Raw genomic sequence first — 12,889 nt, forward strand, 5'->3', positions numbered from 1 at the left:
ATGCCAACAGGAATGGTACTCGTGTTCATGCCGTTGCCCAGCCCAGCGACAATTCTTCCAATGATCATTTGCGGGATGCCATAGGCCGACGCTTGAAGCACGGCACCGACACTTAGAACAACACAGCCGATCATGATACTCCAGCGACGACCGAGCTGCTCACCCCAGAACAGGCAGATCAGAGCACCGAAAAGACAGCCAATCTCGTAAATTGAAACGACGAGGCCTTGCAAGTTGGCGCTGCCATTGGCATTGTCGCTTGTGTCGATCTCAGGAAAGGTTCGCGTAAAGGCATCGCCGGTGAGCATTCCGCTCATAACACCTTGATCAAAGCCGAAGAGCAAGAATCCCGAGCCTGCGGCTATCGTGATCTGCGTTTGCAGGGCTTTCCCCGTGAGGAAAACCATGGTGTTCTGTTGCAGCCTTCGGGACAGGGGACGACGGGACAAAGCTTGGAACAACAAATGGAAATTCTGCGTCAAACGGTGCGATCAACAAAACGAAATGATGAATCAAGTGGAAGACCGCTTTCAAAGCTGGGAAGGTATCATGTTGATTTGCTTGGAGTCCGGGGATCGTGGGTCTCGTTGCTAGTTATAATCACCCCAATGCCACCAGACATTGACCGGGTATCAGAACGAGTCGGACGCACACCGCATCATTCCACATTATTCCTGCCTTCGGGCCTCTCTCTCCACACTCGCGGGGACCCCACGGGCAGAAGAGATTCATGTACGCAGCCCTGATGAGACCATTTTCCTGGGCCAGAATGACTCGCGAGATCGGCCAACATTGGGTGAAACAATCCTCGGCAGTCAATTTGCAGCCTGGTAGAGCAATTGCAAGCGCAGCAGCGTCGGATCCGTCGCCGATCGCCCGAGCCGGAGGGTCAAGTCCGCAGCCGGGCGTGGGCACACATTGCTAGGGTGATCGCGTGGAACTTCCTCACCCGCCAGAACGCCGGTGCCATGACGTTTGCCCGCTTAGCCGACCAGACTTGCACTGCACGCCTGGCTTGGCGAACGTGAGGACTACAACCGACGGGATGGGGCTCAAAACTATTACGCCCAACATGCAGACTCAGAGCGTGAGATTCAAGGGCGATGGCGCTTCTGATCTCGTCCCTGGCCAGTATTGATGTTTCATTGCGCCAGTAGGCTCCTACAGCGGCGATACTCGCCAATCCTGAGGTGAATCGTGAAATGCAAGATTGAAAGCGCCGGTTTTCAAGCACTCCGTAAGCCCAATGAATAGAGTGTAAATAATATGTGGTTTAGGACCAATGTCGTGACTTTCCTGTCTCTCTCTTGCCAATGCGCAAACTTCATGGGTAGTCACGTTGATTGCGTATGCTCGCTGTATCAAGAATAATCCAGGCACTCGAGCTTCAGATGTTTAGGATAAACATCCTTTTCTCTACAGAGGATCTCTTTTAAAGTCATTGTGCTGGACCTAGCTCTCAGGGATATGTTATTCATCAATGTATCGTACCACGCATCAGGATCACAAGCAGCGCCATAGTATCTCCTCAGTCCTCCCGAGACGTCGATGCTTGAAGAAGGGGAAAGTTCCCACAGGAATAGGGGTGGCAGCTCAAGGTCTGCTTAACCTTTGCCCCTAAATGTGACAACCGGTAACCTTTAACAGCCAGGACATCAGAGAGCATCTGTGGAAGACTCTGGAAAGGCATGCGCTGAGAGACGTCCCGCAGAACGCGGCGACGACACTGACAAAGTCTGGTCTGCTTTGCTGCCAACCTCGTTCTAAATCAAGACTCTGAACACCGATGGTCTTCAGAATGTTGGCCAAGCCCTCTGCATCCCCAGCCAGAGACCGGCTGATTCTTTCTATTGCACATGACAATCATAGTAGAGTCTGTGTCAAGATCGCTCCAGGTAAATTCCGTGATTGCGTAGCAGGTCATATCTCCATCAAACTCAGACACCGCCTCAATGGTCGGGCCTGCTTCAGGGCGTGATTCAAGCATCGTGGCTGATGCCGACTTGCTGTTGACGTCCTGGACCTAGGCGATGTGCGGAGATCGAGTCGCGGGCGTGAATGTCAGGGAGAAGCGGTGTCGATGTGAAGCTGAAAGGTCATAGCACATCCGACGCTATAAAAGACCGGTAGCAGTGCTGGCCTGGACTACTGGTTGTCATGTGAGGAAGATAGGTGATAAAACGTATTGCAACGACCTCTGTAATACCAGAAGTCGCCTGGCATACACCGAAAACTGCTGTCCTTGGTTTTCTCTCATTGAATTTCACTTACTGTTCGATCACCTTGTTCCATACCTCTGCTTACAAGCATACAGTGTCCCCTCACTCAGACCACTCCACTGACGTCCATCTACAATGCGATACATCCAGTCGGTGAAGCAAGATAACGTCACGACAACTTATCCAGCTCAATACCGCCTGTGCCGAAAAATATCAGTAAAGAAAGTCCTCAATCCTCGCCCAGATCCCCCCAGAAATCTTTAAGATCATCCGCCCGCCACTTAGTCCCCCACCCACTCTCCCGTTCGATCCTCCCCAGCAGCTCCAGGATGGCCGCATGCTCGGCCGGGTGGCTCATACACCGCCCAGCGATCCACAGCGGCTGGATGCTATTCGTCCACGCGCCGTGGTGGTGGTTCGTCATGCTGATCCCGCAGATCCGCCGCGCGTGCCAGAGGGCCGACCTCGGGCGCGGCGCGAGCCTCAGGCCCGGCGGGCGGTTCTGCAGCATCAGCAGCGCGGCCGTGTGGTGCAGCTGGTTGCCCGACACGGCGGCTGCATTGCTGTAGAGGACGGTCGGGAACGGGTCCGAGGGCGTCGACGGCGTCGCGAGGACGTGGTGCATCGCGGGCGGGCGAAGGGCGTGCCAGGCCTCGACGTGCCGCCATAGGCGCGCCCACGACGTGCGGTAGCCGGCGTCGCTGCGGGGCCCGTCGAAGAAGAGGCCGCCCGGGTTTAGCCGCGGCAAGGGGTGCGAGGAGATCGAGGACCTGGGCGACGAGGTAGACGGAGTAGTTGGCCCACATGTCGAACGTCGTGGATCGAGCGGAAAGAAGGACGACGTCGGCGTCGAGGGACGATGAGGGCGCTGCGCGAGGAGCCGGTCCAGCGGGAGGCGGGGATGAGGGTCTTGACGGAGGGAGATGAGGCCGCCGCAGACGTCCATGCGGGCGAAAGCACCAGAAAGAGGGCCTGCTCCAGGCCGCCGGAGAAGCCCGTCATCTGCACGGCTTCCATGAGACTGGCGCAGCCGTCGAGATGACGGCGCCAGGCTTTGGGGGAGCAGCTGCACATTTCAAGAACACAGAGGACGACGCAGGACGCGATGACTGGTGTCGTTCGGGTCGAGAGCTGGGGGAGAAGCAGGTGGATGGCTTCCTGGTAAAGGGCGAGACTGCGGTCTGTGGCTCGGTTGGAGTCTTTGAGCTCGAGCTGTCGAGCCGACAGGGCGAGCATGGAGTATCGCAAGTGGTCGTGATCGCGAGCTATGGTGGGCAGCACGTTTTGAAAATTACACTGGTTGTCGAACTTGTCTAGCCAGGGCGATATCTCTTCGAACCAGTTCTTCCATAGCACAATCTCCTCTTGTTTGGATAGTCTCGGGGGCTCATGGTCCGAGGCTAGGTCGTTCTGGATGAAAACTTCGTCGTTTGTTGAAGATGTGCCCGACCTGACGGAGTGCTCTTTGTAGACATTTTCAACGCCTTGGGTTGGGGTTCCAGGTCGTGTTGGAACGTTAGACCTCACCTCCTGGATGAGGTGGTTCCTGAGGGTCGAGTGCAGCTCATGGTAAGCCGATCCCGGCAGGAAGATGCCATCGTCGTACGACCCTTCAGGGCTGAAGAGCTGTTCCCCGAATTCAAAGACGTGTTCGAGACTCGGGGACTCGTGGACAATAGGGTTCACCGGTAGCCTTTCCAACGAGTCAAATTGGGTGTGCTGTGATAAGGAGCTTGCCAGGTCATGCGACGCATTCGCTCCACCTTGGCTGAAGAGCAGGAGGTTGGCGACAGCGCTGTCAGTGATAATGTGCGAGGCTGCCGAAGGGGAGTCCCCAAAGTCGGCCAAGTCGGTCGGTTCCTGGTTTCTAAGATTTGCACTCTCCATCGGCAAGCAAAGCTGTCGATTGCCTCTTGGTTCCTCGTACCTCCTCCTCACAGGCGACGGCACGGCTTGGCATCGCGGTGACTCCCCCTCCTCACTGTCCACCTCGAAGTCAATTGGGTTGTGATACTCCCGAATGACTTCATCCGTGACGTCTAGGATCTCGAACCCCTTCGGTCGCCTCTTCGGCGCTTTCATAGACGGGTGATCCCTACATATGGTCTGCGCGTTTTCGTCCCGAAACGTCACCTTGAGGCCCCATCGGCACACCTCTCTCCGCCGAGCGCAGCCGCCGCACGCGGGATGGGCCTCATCGCATTTGCGCTTCTTGCGACGGCAATTGAGGCACCCTGTGCGGGTTCGCTTCTTCTTATGTTTCGACCTCGGTATGGATATAGAGAGAGGAGACGACGGCGAGAGTGAAGAGATTGTTCCGTCAGGCATGTTGGGAGGGGTGATGTGGTTGGCAAGCGAGCGGCCCCCATTAGATGGGCATCACTGCCGAGTTCATGAGCCTGCCGAGACGTAAGGACAAATGTCGAGCCGCTTAACAGAAGATTGATGTGGCACTGTCGCCAGTGCTTCGCCGTGTCCTCCCGGTCGTTTGTCGTGATGCGGTGAGAATGGCCAGTATAGCTTCTACGTGTGAGGAAGGGAGGGCAACTCGAAGCGCACTTGGCCAAGAAAGGTGGTGTGGAGGGTGAGTGGTCATGAAAGCTGTTGACTCAAACCGACGACGATCAATGGCAATTGGAAGCGCCTTGCTTCAGGGCGACAGACGTACTACAGCGAAAGCGGTTAGCCAAGCTTTCTGAGCCAAGATCATCGTCCCGACGGATGTAACCCGCTCACCAAGTGACTCGCTATTGCCATCTCGCTCATCTGATGTCCCCTCTTGCCCCTGTCGCGTCGTCGACCAGAGCTGGACTGACCATGACAACTGGGTTTCAATGTCCTGCAGCTTAGCTGACGACGACCTTTGAAAATAGTACTTCATTATTTTCGGGTAACAACTTGTTAGAACATGCAGCCTCCAACTCCGTGATCTCCCTAGCCATCCATCTGCAAATGTCAGTTTCGTCCAGCGCCCGTCATCAATGCCTTGTGTTGTTCAGATCCCTGAACTCGCCCCTCAAACTCTCAACGCCCTCCCTTCTGACTTCCTCGACAAGCTTTGCAACCTCGGGTGCAATGACAGCCTCGTCGAACCCAAAGTACTTGTACGCCGCCGGTCCGGGCAGCGAGTGCCCGAATGTGCTCATGGACCAACCGGCATCGGCATACCTCTCCCACCCGTTGACGGCGTAGGCTTCGATAACGACGCGTGGCGCCTTGCTCCTGTACTGGAGTACCTCTCGCTTGTACGCGATGCTCTGCCTCTCGAAAAGGCGCTGGCACGGGAAGCTGACGATGCGCGCCTTGATGCCGAACTTTTCGCCTAGGAGTGCAGCCGTCTTGACGGCAAAGACCATCTCGGCGCCGATGCCGATCAGGGTGACGTCCGCATCCGCGACTTCCTGGAAAACATAGGCGCCACGAAGAACACCGTCGCGGGATGTGTGAGCGGGGTATTGTTCAAGGTTTTGGCGGGAAAGGGAGATGATGGACGGAGTATTAGGAGCGTCTAGTGCAGCCAAAAAGGCGCCTGCCGTCTCTTCGCTGTCGCAGGGACGGATATAGAGGATATTCGGCATGGCGCGGTACAGTGACGCGAGAGCAATAGGCTGGTGTGTAGGGCCGTCCTCGCCTGTACCGATAGAGTCGTGCGTTGCGATATGGATTTGCTGCAGGCCTTGCAGGGCACCCATGCGGACACCAGGAGCGGCGTACTATCTTGGTCAGATGATCACAAAGCAAAAAGCAGGAACAGAGTACTCACGATGTAAAACATGAAGAAGCTGGAGGTGATGGGAAGGATCGTGCCTTTGCTGAAGGCAGCGAGACCGTTGGAGATGGAAGCCATCGCGTGCTCGCGGATGCCCCAATGGATGTAACGGCCAGAGTAGTCGCCGTTGATCCCGCAAGCTGTCTTCAGGTTGGGCTGTAATTAATTAGCAAGCGCACTCTTGGAAAAGACACAGCACGAACTCACATTTTGGAAATCAACCTTGCCCTTCCAGATCATGTTAACCGACGGCGAGAGATCGGCGGTGCCAATCATCATATTCTGAAGCTTGGCTGCCAGCGGGTTGCACACCAGACCGGCCGATTTCCTGGACGCCGTGGGTGTGGTAGGCAAGTCCTCTTTGGCGGGGATCAGTGACTTGTAGTCGGCGGTGAACCGACCAGCAACACGATCCTTGAACTCAGCAGCCAGCTCAGGGAAGTCGCCACTGTAATTGTCGAGGAGCTTGTTCCAGTCCGACTCGAGTTTTGCACCACGCTCCCTGGCCTCACTGAAGTAATTGTAAACTTCCTCGGAGACGTGGAAATGCTTCTCAGGATCCAGGCCGAAGCTCTTCTTGATGTTTGCGACATCAGAGACACCCAAAGCCGCGCCATGGGCTTTGGCATCGCCAGCGACAGCACTGCCGACGCCGATGACTGTGCGGATGTTGACGAATGTAGGCTTTTCTTGGCTAGCACGAGCTCGGGTAAGGGCCTTGACGATGCCCTCGACATCCCAATTGCCGTCTTCGATGGACACGACGTCCCAGCCACAAGCTTCCATTTTCGCATTGACGTCTTCTGTGTTGCAGAGATCAACGCTACCGTCGCAGGTGATCTGGTTGTTGTCATACATGATGACGAGATTGTTGAGCTTCCAATGGCCTGCAAGTTGGATGGCCTCGAGAGCTACGCCTTCCTGCAGACAGGCATCGCCAATCATGCAGTATGTCATGTTGTCGACCACATTGTAACCAGGCCTATTGTACGTGGCAGCAAGATGCTTGGTGGCCATGGCGAGACCGACAGCGTTGGCGACACCCTGACCCAGAGGACCCGTTGTCACTTCGATGCCCTCGTGTTCGATCTCGGGGTGCCCAGGGCATATGGAGTCGGTACGAGTCGAGTGGTAGGACTTGAGCTGGTCGAGCGTCATGTTCTTGTAGCCCGTCAAGTGCAAGAATGTATATTGGAAGAGACATGTGTGACCGTTGGATAGGACGAAGCGATCCCGGTTGAAGTAGTTGGGATTTGATGGCGAGTACTTCATGATGTACTTCCATAGCGAGACACCAATGGCGGCCATGCCCATGGCACCGCCAGGGTGGCCACCCTTGAACTGCTCGCACAAATCGGCAATGAGGCAGCGGAACGTCTTGAGGACATGATCAACTTCGTTTTTCTGTGTGGCCGAAAGCGAGAAGGTGTTCGGTTGCTTAGCACCGTTGACGGCAGAAATGGCGTTGAGGTCGACAAGCCCCTGGTCGACAGGGACTGCACTAGGTGCCATTGTGCAGGTATTAGATCCGTCTGATGTTCGGTAATTTTCGAGTGCCGTGAGAAAGCAACGTCGTCGACAGAGTGTTGAGAACGGCTAATGAATCCTGACAGTGGAGGACACAGGAAAGCACGAGGCAGCCCCCATGAGCATTGAAGCCCATTAGATATATCTAGATATATCGGCAGCCAAGGCCGGACATGTCTTGCTGGTGGCTCGGAAGACCGAAATGGGATGTACATGGACGAAGTGGTTCTCCGGTGCCAAACATTACGGAATTGAGAAAGAACCTGGACAAGACCCAACGAAAGGAGAATTCCCAAGCGCCGGGCTAGGCTTCGAGGCGGGGCCGACGCCTGAGTCGAGCTGCTTGAAGTACTCTTCAGTCGGAGGGCGACCAGATCGGGTTTGAGGTCTGAGTAGCGAACATAATGGTCATGATGGCGGAAATGACAACTCCATCTCGAGCGTTTTTACCAAGCGCAAGGAATGCCCATTCATCGTCTCAATCCTCATGTTTTGAGGCAGAAGATGCAAGAGGGAAGAAGTGCAGATGACCCCTCCTCACTCTGTCGAGCCCCGCCGTGTTAGGGGCGGGGCTCCTTGCAGTCGCCCTTAGGTCCCGCTGGTAGGGAGGTTGGAGGGGTTACCACTCCGAAGCACCCCCGAAATCTTGAGTTCGCCACTGTTTGCGCTTGCAACTGCCCCAGCTCTGGATCCGAGAACCCCAACAGTTCCTGTGGCCACAAGACAAGACCATACATTGTACGTTTCTGCATGCGCTTGCAGCTGCGCTTCGACCTTCATCATTAATTGGCACGGAATTCATGCTTTCGCCGATTGCAGCTGCCATGAAAGTCCAAGCGAACTTCCCCAACTTGCCCATGCCCTCATATATGGATATGGCAAGTAGCTCTTTGCTTTGCCCACGATGACTTCAGCGTGCCCAAGAGCGTCCCGATCCTCTCATCTATTAGCCCATCATTTCCGACCTGGGTAAAAGCGTGCACCTGAAGCTATACACAAGCTCTTCACTTCAGTACTCACGCAACTACAATCGCAACATGGCTCCCCCAGCAGCAACCAGCGACATCGCGCTACCGGCCTCGCCAGAGTATCCTCTCCCTGAACAGAAGGATCCCTTGGCATCCTCAACACCAGTCACGAGCCTATTCTCTCTGTCATCCAAGACCATCGCCATCACAGGAGGCGGTCGTGGCCTCGGCATCACTTTTGCCCTCGCCGTCCTCGAGGCGGGAGGCCATCCCGCCTGTCTCGACATTCTGGAGTCACCCTCGCCTGTCGAGTGGGACCACCTGACCAAGCTCGCCGCCGCGCGTGGCCAGCACGTCTCCTATCATCGCTGCGATGTGACGGACGAGGACGCCACGCGGGCCGTTCTGGAGGACATTGACGCCGCCGCGGAAGCCCGCGGTGCGCCCTTTGGCGGCACCATTGCCTGTGCGGGGATTCAACAGAAGGTGCCGGCGCTGGACTATCCTGTTGCCGACTTTGAGCGGATCCAGAGGGTGAACGTCGTGGGTGTTTTCGTGACGGCCAAGCAGACAGCGAGGATCTTGGTGGAGCGCAAGAGAGAAGGTAGCGTCGTGCTCATTGCGAGCATGTCGGGGCAGATTGCCAACAGGGTACGTACTCGACCGTCTGGTTACTTCGCGAGAAGGGTGACTGACAGCTTCAGGGCCTGACATGTTCGGCCTATAACACGAGCAAGGCGGCTGTCCAGCAGATGTGCCGCTCGCTAGCCCAAGAATGGGGCCAGTACGGCATCCGAGTCAACACGTTGTCGCCTGGTGTAAGATTCCACTCCTTCCCTATCATTTCATCGCTGACAAGTCCATGACAGTACATCCGGACGGCAATGACGGACGAGCTTCTGGCGGCTGAGCCTGAAGTCGAGAAGACGTGGATGCACGGCGCCATGCTCAACCGACTTGGCGTACCCGAAGACTTCAAAGCGCCGGTTGTGTTCCTGCTGTCGGAGGGTAGCCGGTTCATGACGGGTGCCGACCTTCGGGTGGATGGAGGGCACTGCGCCTCGGCATGATCCGAATTGATTTATTGACCGGGATGAGAAGCGAACGAGAAGCAGAGGGCGTAATGGGTACTGAGGCGTGCGGGTGTGACATGGATTTCAGCGTTGACAGACAACGTAATGCAATTGCCTTCAGGGCATGCTGCCTTTTTTCTTCGAATTCCCGCCTGCCTACGATGTCCCGAAGAGCCGGTCGGTGATGGGTCTGCGAAGAGCGCGGTTTTCCGCCTTCTGCCGACCCCGCAATCAGTATTTCTTGGTTTTCCGGAATCACCTCGCAACCATGGCGATGGGTCGGTCCGGTGCCCCTAAGAGGCAACGCTCAAAGGCGCTGGTCAAGCAAGCCAGGGCACCCGCAGCCAAGAAGAAGTAGCAACGCGTCCGAGTGCGTGCCACATCCAGATAAGCAGCATCGGAAGACGATTTTCCATCCACTGTTGTCAGGTCCCAAGGCGGTTGGCAGGCATGATCTCCACGAAGCTTACGTCTGCTCGTCGGTAGCGTACCGAAAGCTGCGCGCCATGGGTTGGCACCTTGGCCAGGCACGTTGGCCAGGTACGCCAATGGAGAGGGACTCTGGCCGGATCAAGAGCGACAGGATAAAGGCAGATGGCGGGGGCAGACTCTTGGCGGTCCATGGGGGGCGGCAGTCTGTTGTCCAAGGGTCCCGGCGACTGTTTGTTGGCCCAGAGAGGATGGATACTCGGCATCTAGAGCATTGGCGTCGAGTGTGGCGCCTGGTGGCTTGGAGGCTCTGCCAAGACCTGACGTTGTGAAATGCCCTGGGTCGGGAGTGGTGGCATCTTGGTATTTGTAGGACGTCTTGGTATTCTACGTCTCGACGATCTTTGGTAGCAGTAGGCGTATGAGGTAACGACAGAGTATGGCTGATCTGATCACGTAGTGGGGCGGGTGAGAGTGACAAGAACAAGATAAGAGGAGAAAGATCGTGGGGAATTTCTCCGTCGCGATTGCCTTCCCCGCCAACTCCACCACATAGATATCCCGCCAACCATCAACCCCTTCCAAGCAACATTCCCCATCATCACGCCTAGCCGGACTCTTCATGGCCTCGACCATGATGTATGCCATTGTCACGAACCAAGGCTACCAAAGGAACGGCACGTCTGGATAGGTCGAACCTCGCTTCGCCTTGCTTACAATGGGTCCGTCCGTCACCGCGAATCCATCAGTGGAAGCCTTCCCAGCATCTTCATCGCCAACTCGGCACCAGAGCGAACCAGCAATTGACCAGGGTCATCGCGACTGCGGGGAACTACTCTCCTGGGTACATATTTAAAATGCTTGGCATCACCACTTTCCCGGGGGCAGCTCCCGAACCAGCCATCCGAAAGGTTTCCGACACCGCAAAGGTGCAGAATATCGCACATTGAGAGCAATATCCACACAGAACGCAGCGCCAAGACGAGACATCGCGCCAACACCATGATGCAGCGCGTTCAGAGTATAAGAAGAGTCGTCGGCTGCTCTACCTGGCCAGACTCTCTGTCGGATCACGCTGAATTCGACCCAGTGCCATCAAGCCCCCGTTCAACAGCACGCCCAGAACGCCCAAGATGAAGGTCTCCGCCCTCTTCACTGCCCTTGCGGCTGCTACCTCGGTGATCGCCGTAGCCGTCGACCTCCCCGCTGGCGTTCCTCGCAATATTCAAGAGTTCCGTGAGAAGCATCCTGTTGCGAAGCGTGCTCCCCACTGCCGCAAGACCTTCACGCCTCGCGCCTCCGAGAACGCCGAGGACGATATCTCGGCCGACCTTCTCAATGCCATCAAGAGCGCCAATAACGGTGGTGCTGTCTATCTGCCCAAGGATCAGCTCTTCGTCATCGATGAGCCCCTCGATCTGACCTTCCTCAACGACATTCACATCCACCTCGAGGGCACCATCCAGTTCACCGACAATGTTGAGAAGTGGCAGAAGAACGCCTTCTACCACCCTTTTCAGCGCTCGCTCATGTTCTGGAAATGGGGTGGCAAGGATGTCAGGATCTATGGCGAGGGTACCATCGATGGACAGGGCCAGCGCTGGTGGAATGAGTTCTCGGGCGCCGAGTCAGTGTTCTTCATTTTGATTGACTGCAGACGCGAGACTGACACAGGCAGAATCCTTGACCCCGACAATGACTACCTCCGCCCTGTGCTTTTCTTTGCTGAGCATATTGACAACCTGCACGTTGAAGGCATTCTCATGAAGAATTCGCCCGTTTGGCACAACTTCATCGTCGATTGTACGTCTCCCCATCTACTGATGCGGAATGGCAAAGGCTGACCTCGAAAGCAACCAACATCTTCTACGAGGACGTAATCATCTCAGCGCAATCGAACCGCGCCGGTGTCGAGCCCAAGAACGGCGATTTCTTCAACTCTCTCAACGTTGACCACATTCGCATTAACCGCGTCTGGGTCGATTCGGACGACGACTGCTTCTCGCCCAAGACCAACAGCACCGACATTCACGTCGACACAATGTACTGCAACAACTCACACGGACAGTCGATCGGTTCCCTGGGCCAATATGAGGGCGAGTATGTCATTGTCAAGGATGTCGTCATTGAGAACGTCTGGATGCTCAACGGTAACAACGGCGCCCGCATCAAGGTCTGGGCCGGTGAGAACGTCGCCGAGGGATTCGTTGACAACATTACGTTCCGCAACTTCTATTCGGCCAACGACGACTGGCCCATCTTCCTCGACTCGTGCTACTTCAACGTCAATGCCGAGACGTGCCGCAAGTTCCCATCCAAGATGAAGGTCTCCAACGTCCTGTTTGAGAATTTTGAGGGCTACTCGTCCGGCGTCCGCGGTCGTGCTGTTGCGCGCGTCAGCTGCTCGCCTGCTGAGGGCGCGGGCTGCGAAAATGTCAAGTTTGTCAACTTTAACGTCACGTCGCCCTGCGGCGGACCGTCGGTTATCATCTGTGACGGCGTTGAAGGCGGCCTCGGTGTGGACTGCGTGCCGTTTGACTCGCCGGAGGCCAAGGCTGCGCTGGCGGACAGGTGCACCAATCCCGAGAAGGCAAAGATCGAGGCTCCTTGGCCTGTCCGGGACTACTGAACCAAGTGGTTGCTTAGGAGTCGAGCATCAGGGTCTCAGCAAGGGCACAATGTGGAACTCATGATTTATGACGTGGGATTCAGGGTTGGAAACTAGATAGCTCTGCCTAGACAGGCAGACATTAAGAAGAGGCTATAGCCCGGGTTTGATACAAAAATCCATTCCATCTCCTATCCCATGACATGTCGCTCATGCACTTAGAGGCAGCAACAATGCCGACAACGCCAGCGACAGCGACGACGGCGGCACCGAAAGGCAGACGGTCAGCAGCGCCA

At 56.1% G+C, this 12,889-nt stretch overlaps 5 protein-coding genes across 5 annotated transcripts in view; 2 read left to right on the forward strand and 3 right to left on the reverse strand.

The window, feature by feature from the left end:
• Positions 1-2,608: 2,608 nt before the first annotated feature.
• VDAG_00765 (C6 zinc finger domain-containing protein) lies at positions 2,609-4,547 on the reverse strand (the record flags this gene model as incomplete). Its single annotated transcript, XM_009652142.1, has 2 exons — positions 2,609-3,128; positions 3,292-4,547. 2 exons carry the CDS (start codon positions 4,545-4,547, stop codon positions 2,609-2,611), a joined length of 1,776 nt encoding a protein of 591 aa, XP_009650437.1.
• Positions 4,548-5,153: 606 nt separating this feature from the next.
• VDAG_00766 (dihydroxyacetone synthase) lies at positions 5,154-7,500 on the reverse strand (the record flags this gene model as incomplete). The annotated part of the gene is made up of 4 exons (XM_009652143.1): positions 5,154-5,165; positions 5,264-5,932; positions 5,983-6,144; positions 6,196-7,500. The coding sequence occupies 4 exons, from the start codon at positions 7,498-7,500 to the stop codon at positions 5,154-5,156; spliced, it is 2,148 nt and encodes a 715-aa protein (XP_009650438.1).
• A 1,052-nt stretch (positions 7,501-8,552) lies between these two features.
• On the forward strand, positions 8,553-9,553 carry VDAG_00767 (D-arabinitol 2-dehydrogenase; the record flags this gene model as incomplete). The annotated part of the gene is made up of 3 exons (XM_009652144.1): positions 8,553-9,134; positions 9,188-9,301; positions 9,353-9,553. The coding sequence occupies 3 exons, from the start codon at positions 8,553-8,555 to the stop codon at positions 9,551-9,553; spliced, it is 897 nt and encodes a 298-aa protein (XP_009650439.1).
• A 1,565-nt stretch (positions 9,554-11,118) lies between these two features.
• On the forward strand, positions 11,119-12,614 carry VDAG_00768 (polygalacturonase; the record flags this gene model as incomplete). Its single annotated transcript, XM_009652145.1, has 2 exons — positions 11,119-11,788; positions 11,875-12,614. The coding sequence occupies 2 exons, from the start codon at positions 11,119-11,121 to the stop codon at positions 12,612-12,614; spliced, it is 1,410 nt and encodes a 469-aa protein (XP_009650440.1).
• A 170-nt stretch (positions 12,615-12,784) lies between these two features.
• VDAG_00769 (uncharacterized protein) overlaps positions 12,785-12,889 on the reverse strand; it is a gene marked incomplete at both ends in the record, with an annotated part of 716 nt that continues 611 nt past the window's right edge. Inside the window, one exon of the mRNA XM_009652146.1 lies at positions 12,785-12,802. Within this exon, the coding sequence (XP_009650441.1) occupies positions 12,785-12,802 (18 nt within the window). The remainder of the gene's footprint in view (positions 12,803-12,889) is intronic.

The sequence above is a fragment of the Verticillium dahliae genome, genomic scaffold (assembly GCF_000150675.1).
Source record: "Verticillium dahliae VdLs.17 supercont1.1 genomic scaffold, whole genome shotgun sequence".
Lineage (NCBI taxonomy): Eukaryota > Fungi > Ascomycota > Sordariomycetes > Glomerellales > Plectosphaerellaceae > Verticillium > Verticillium dahliae.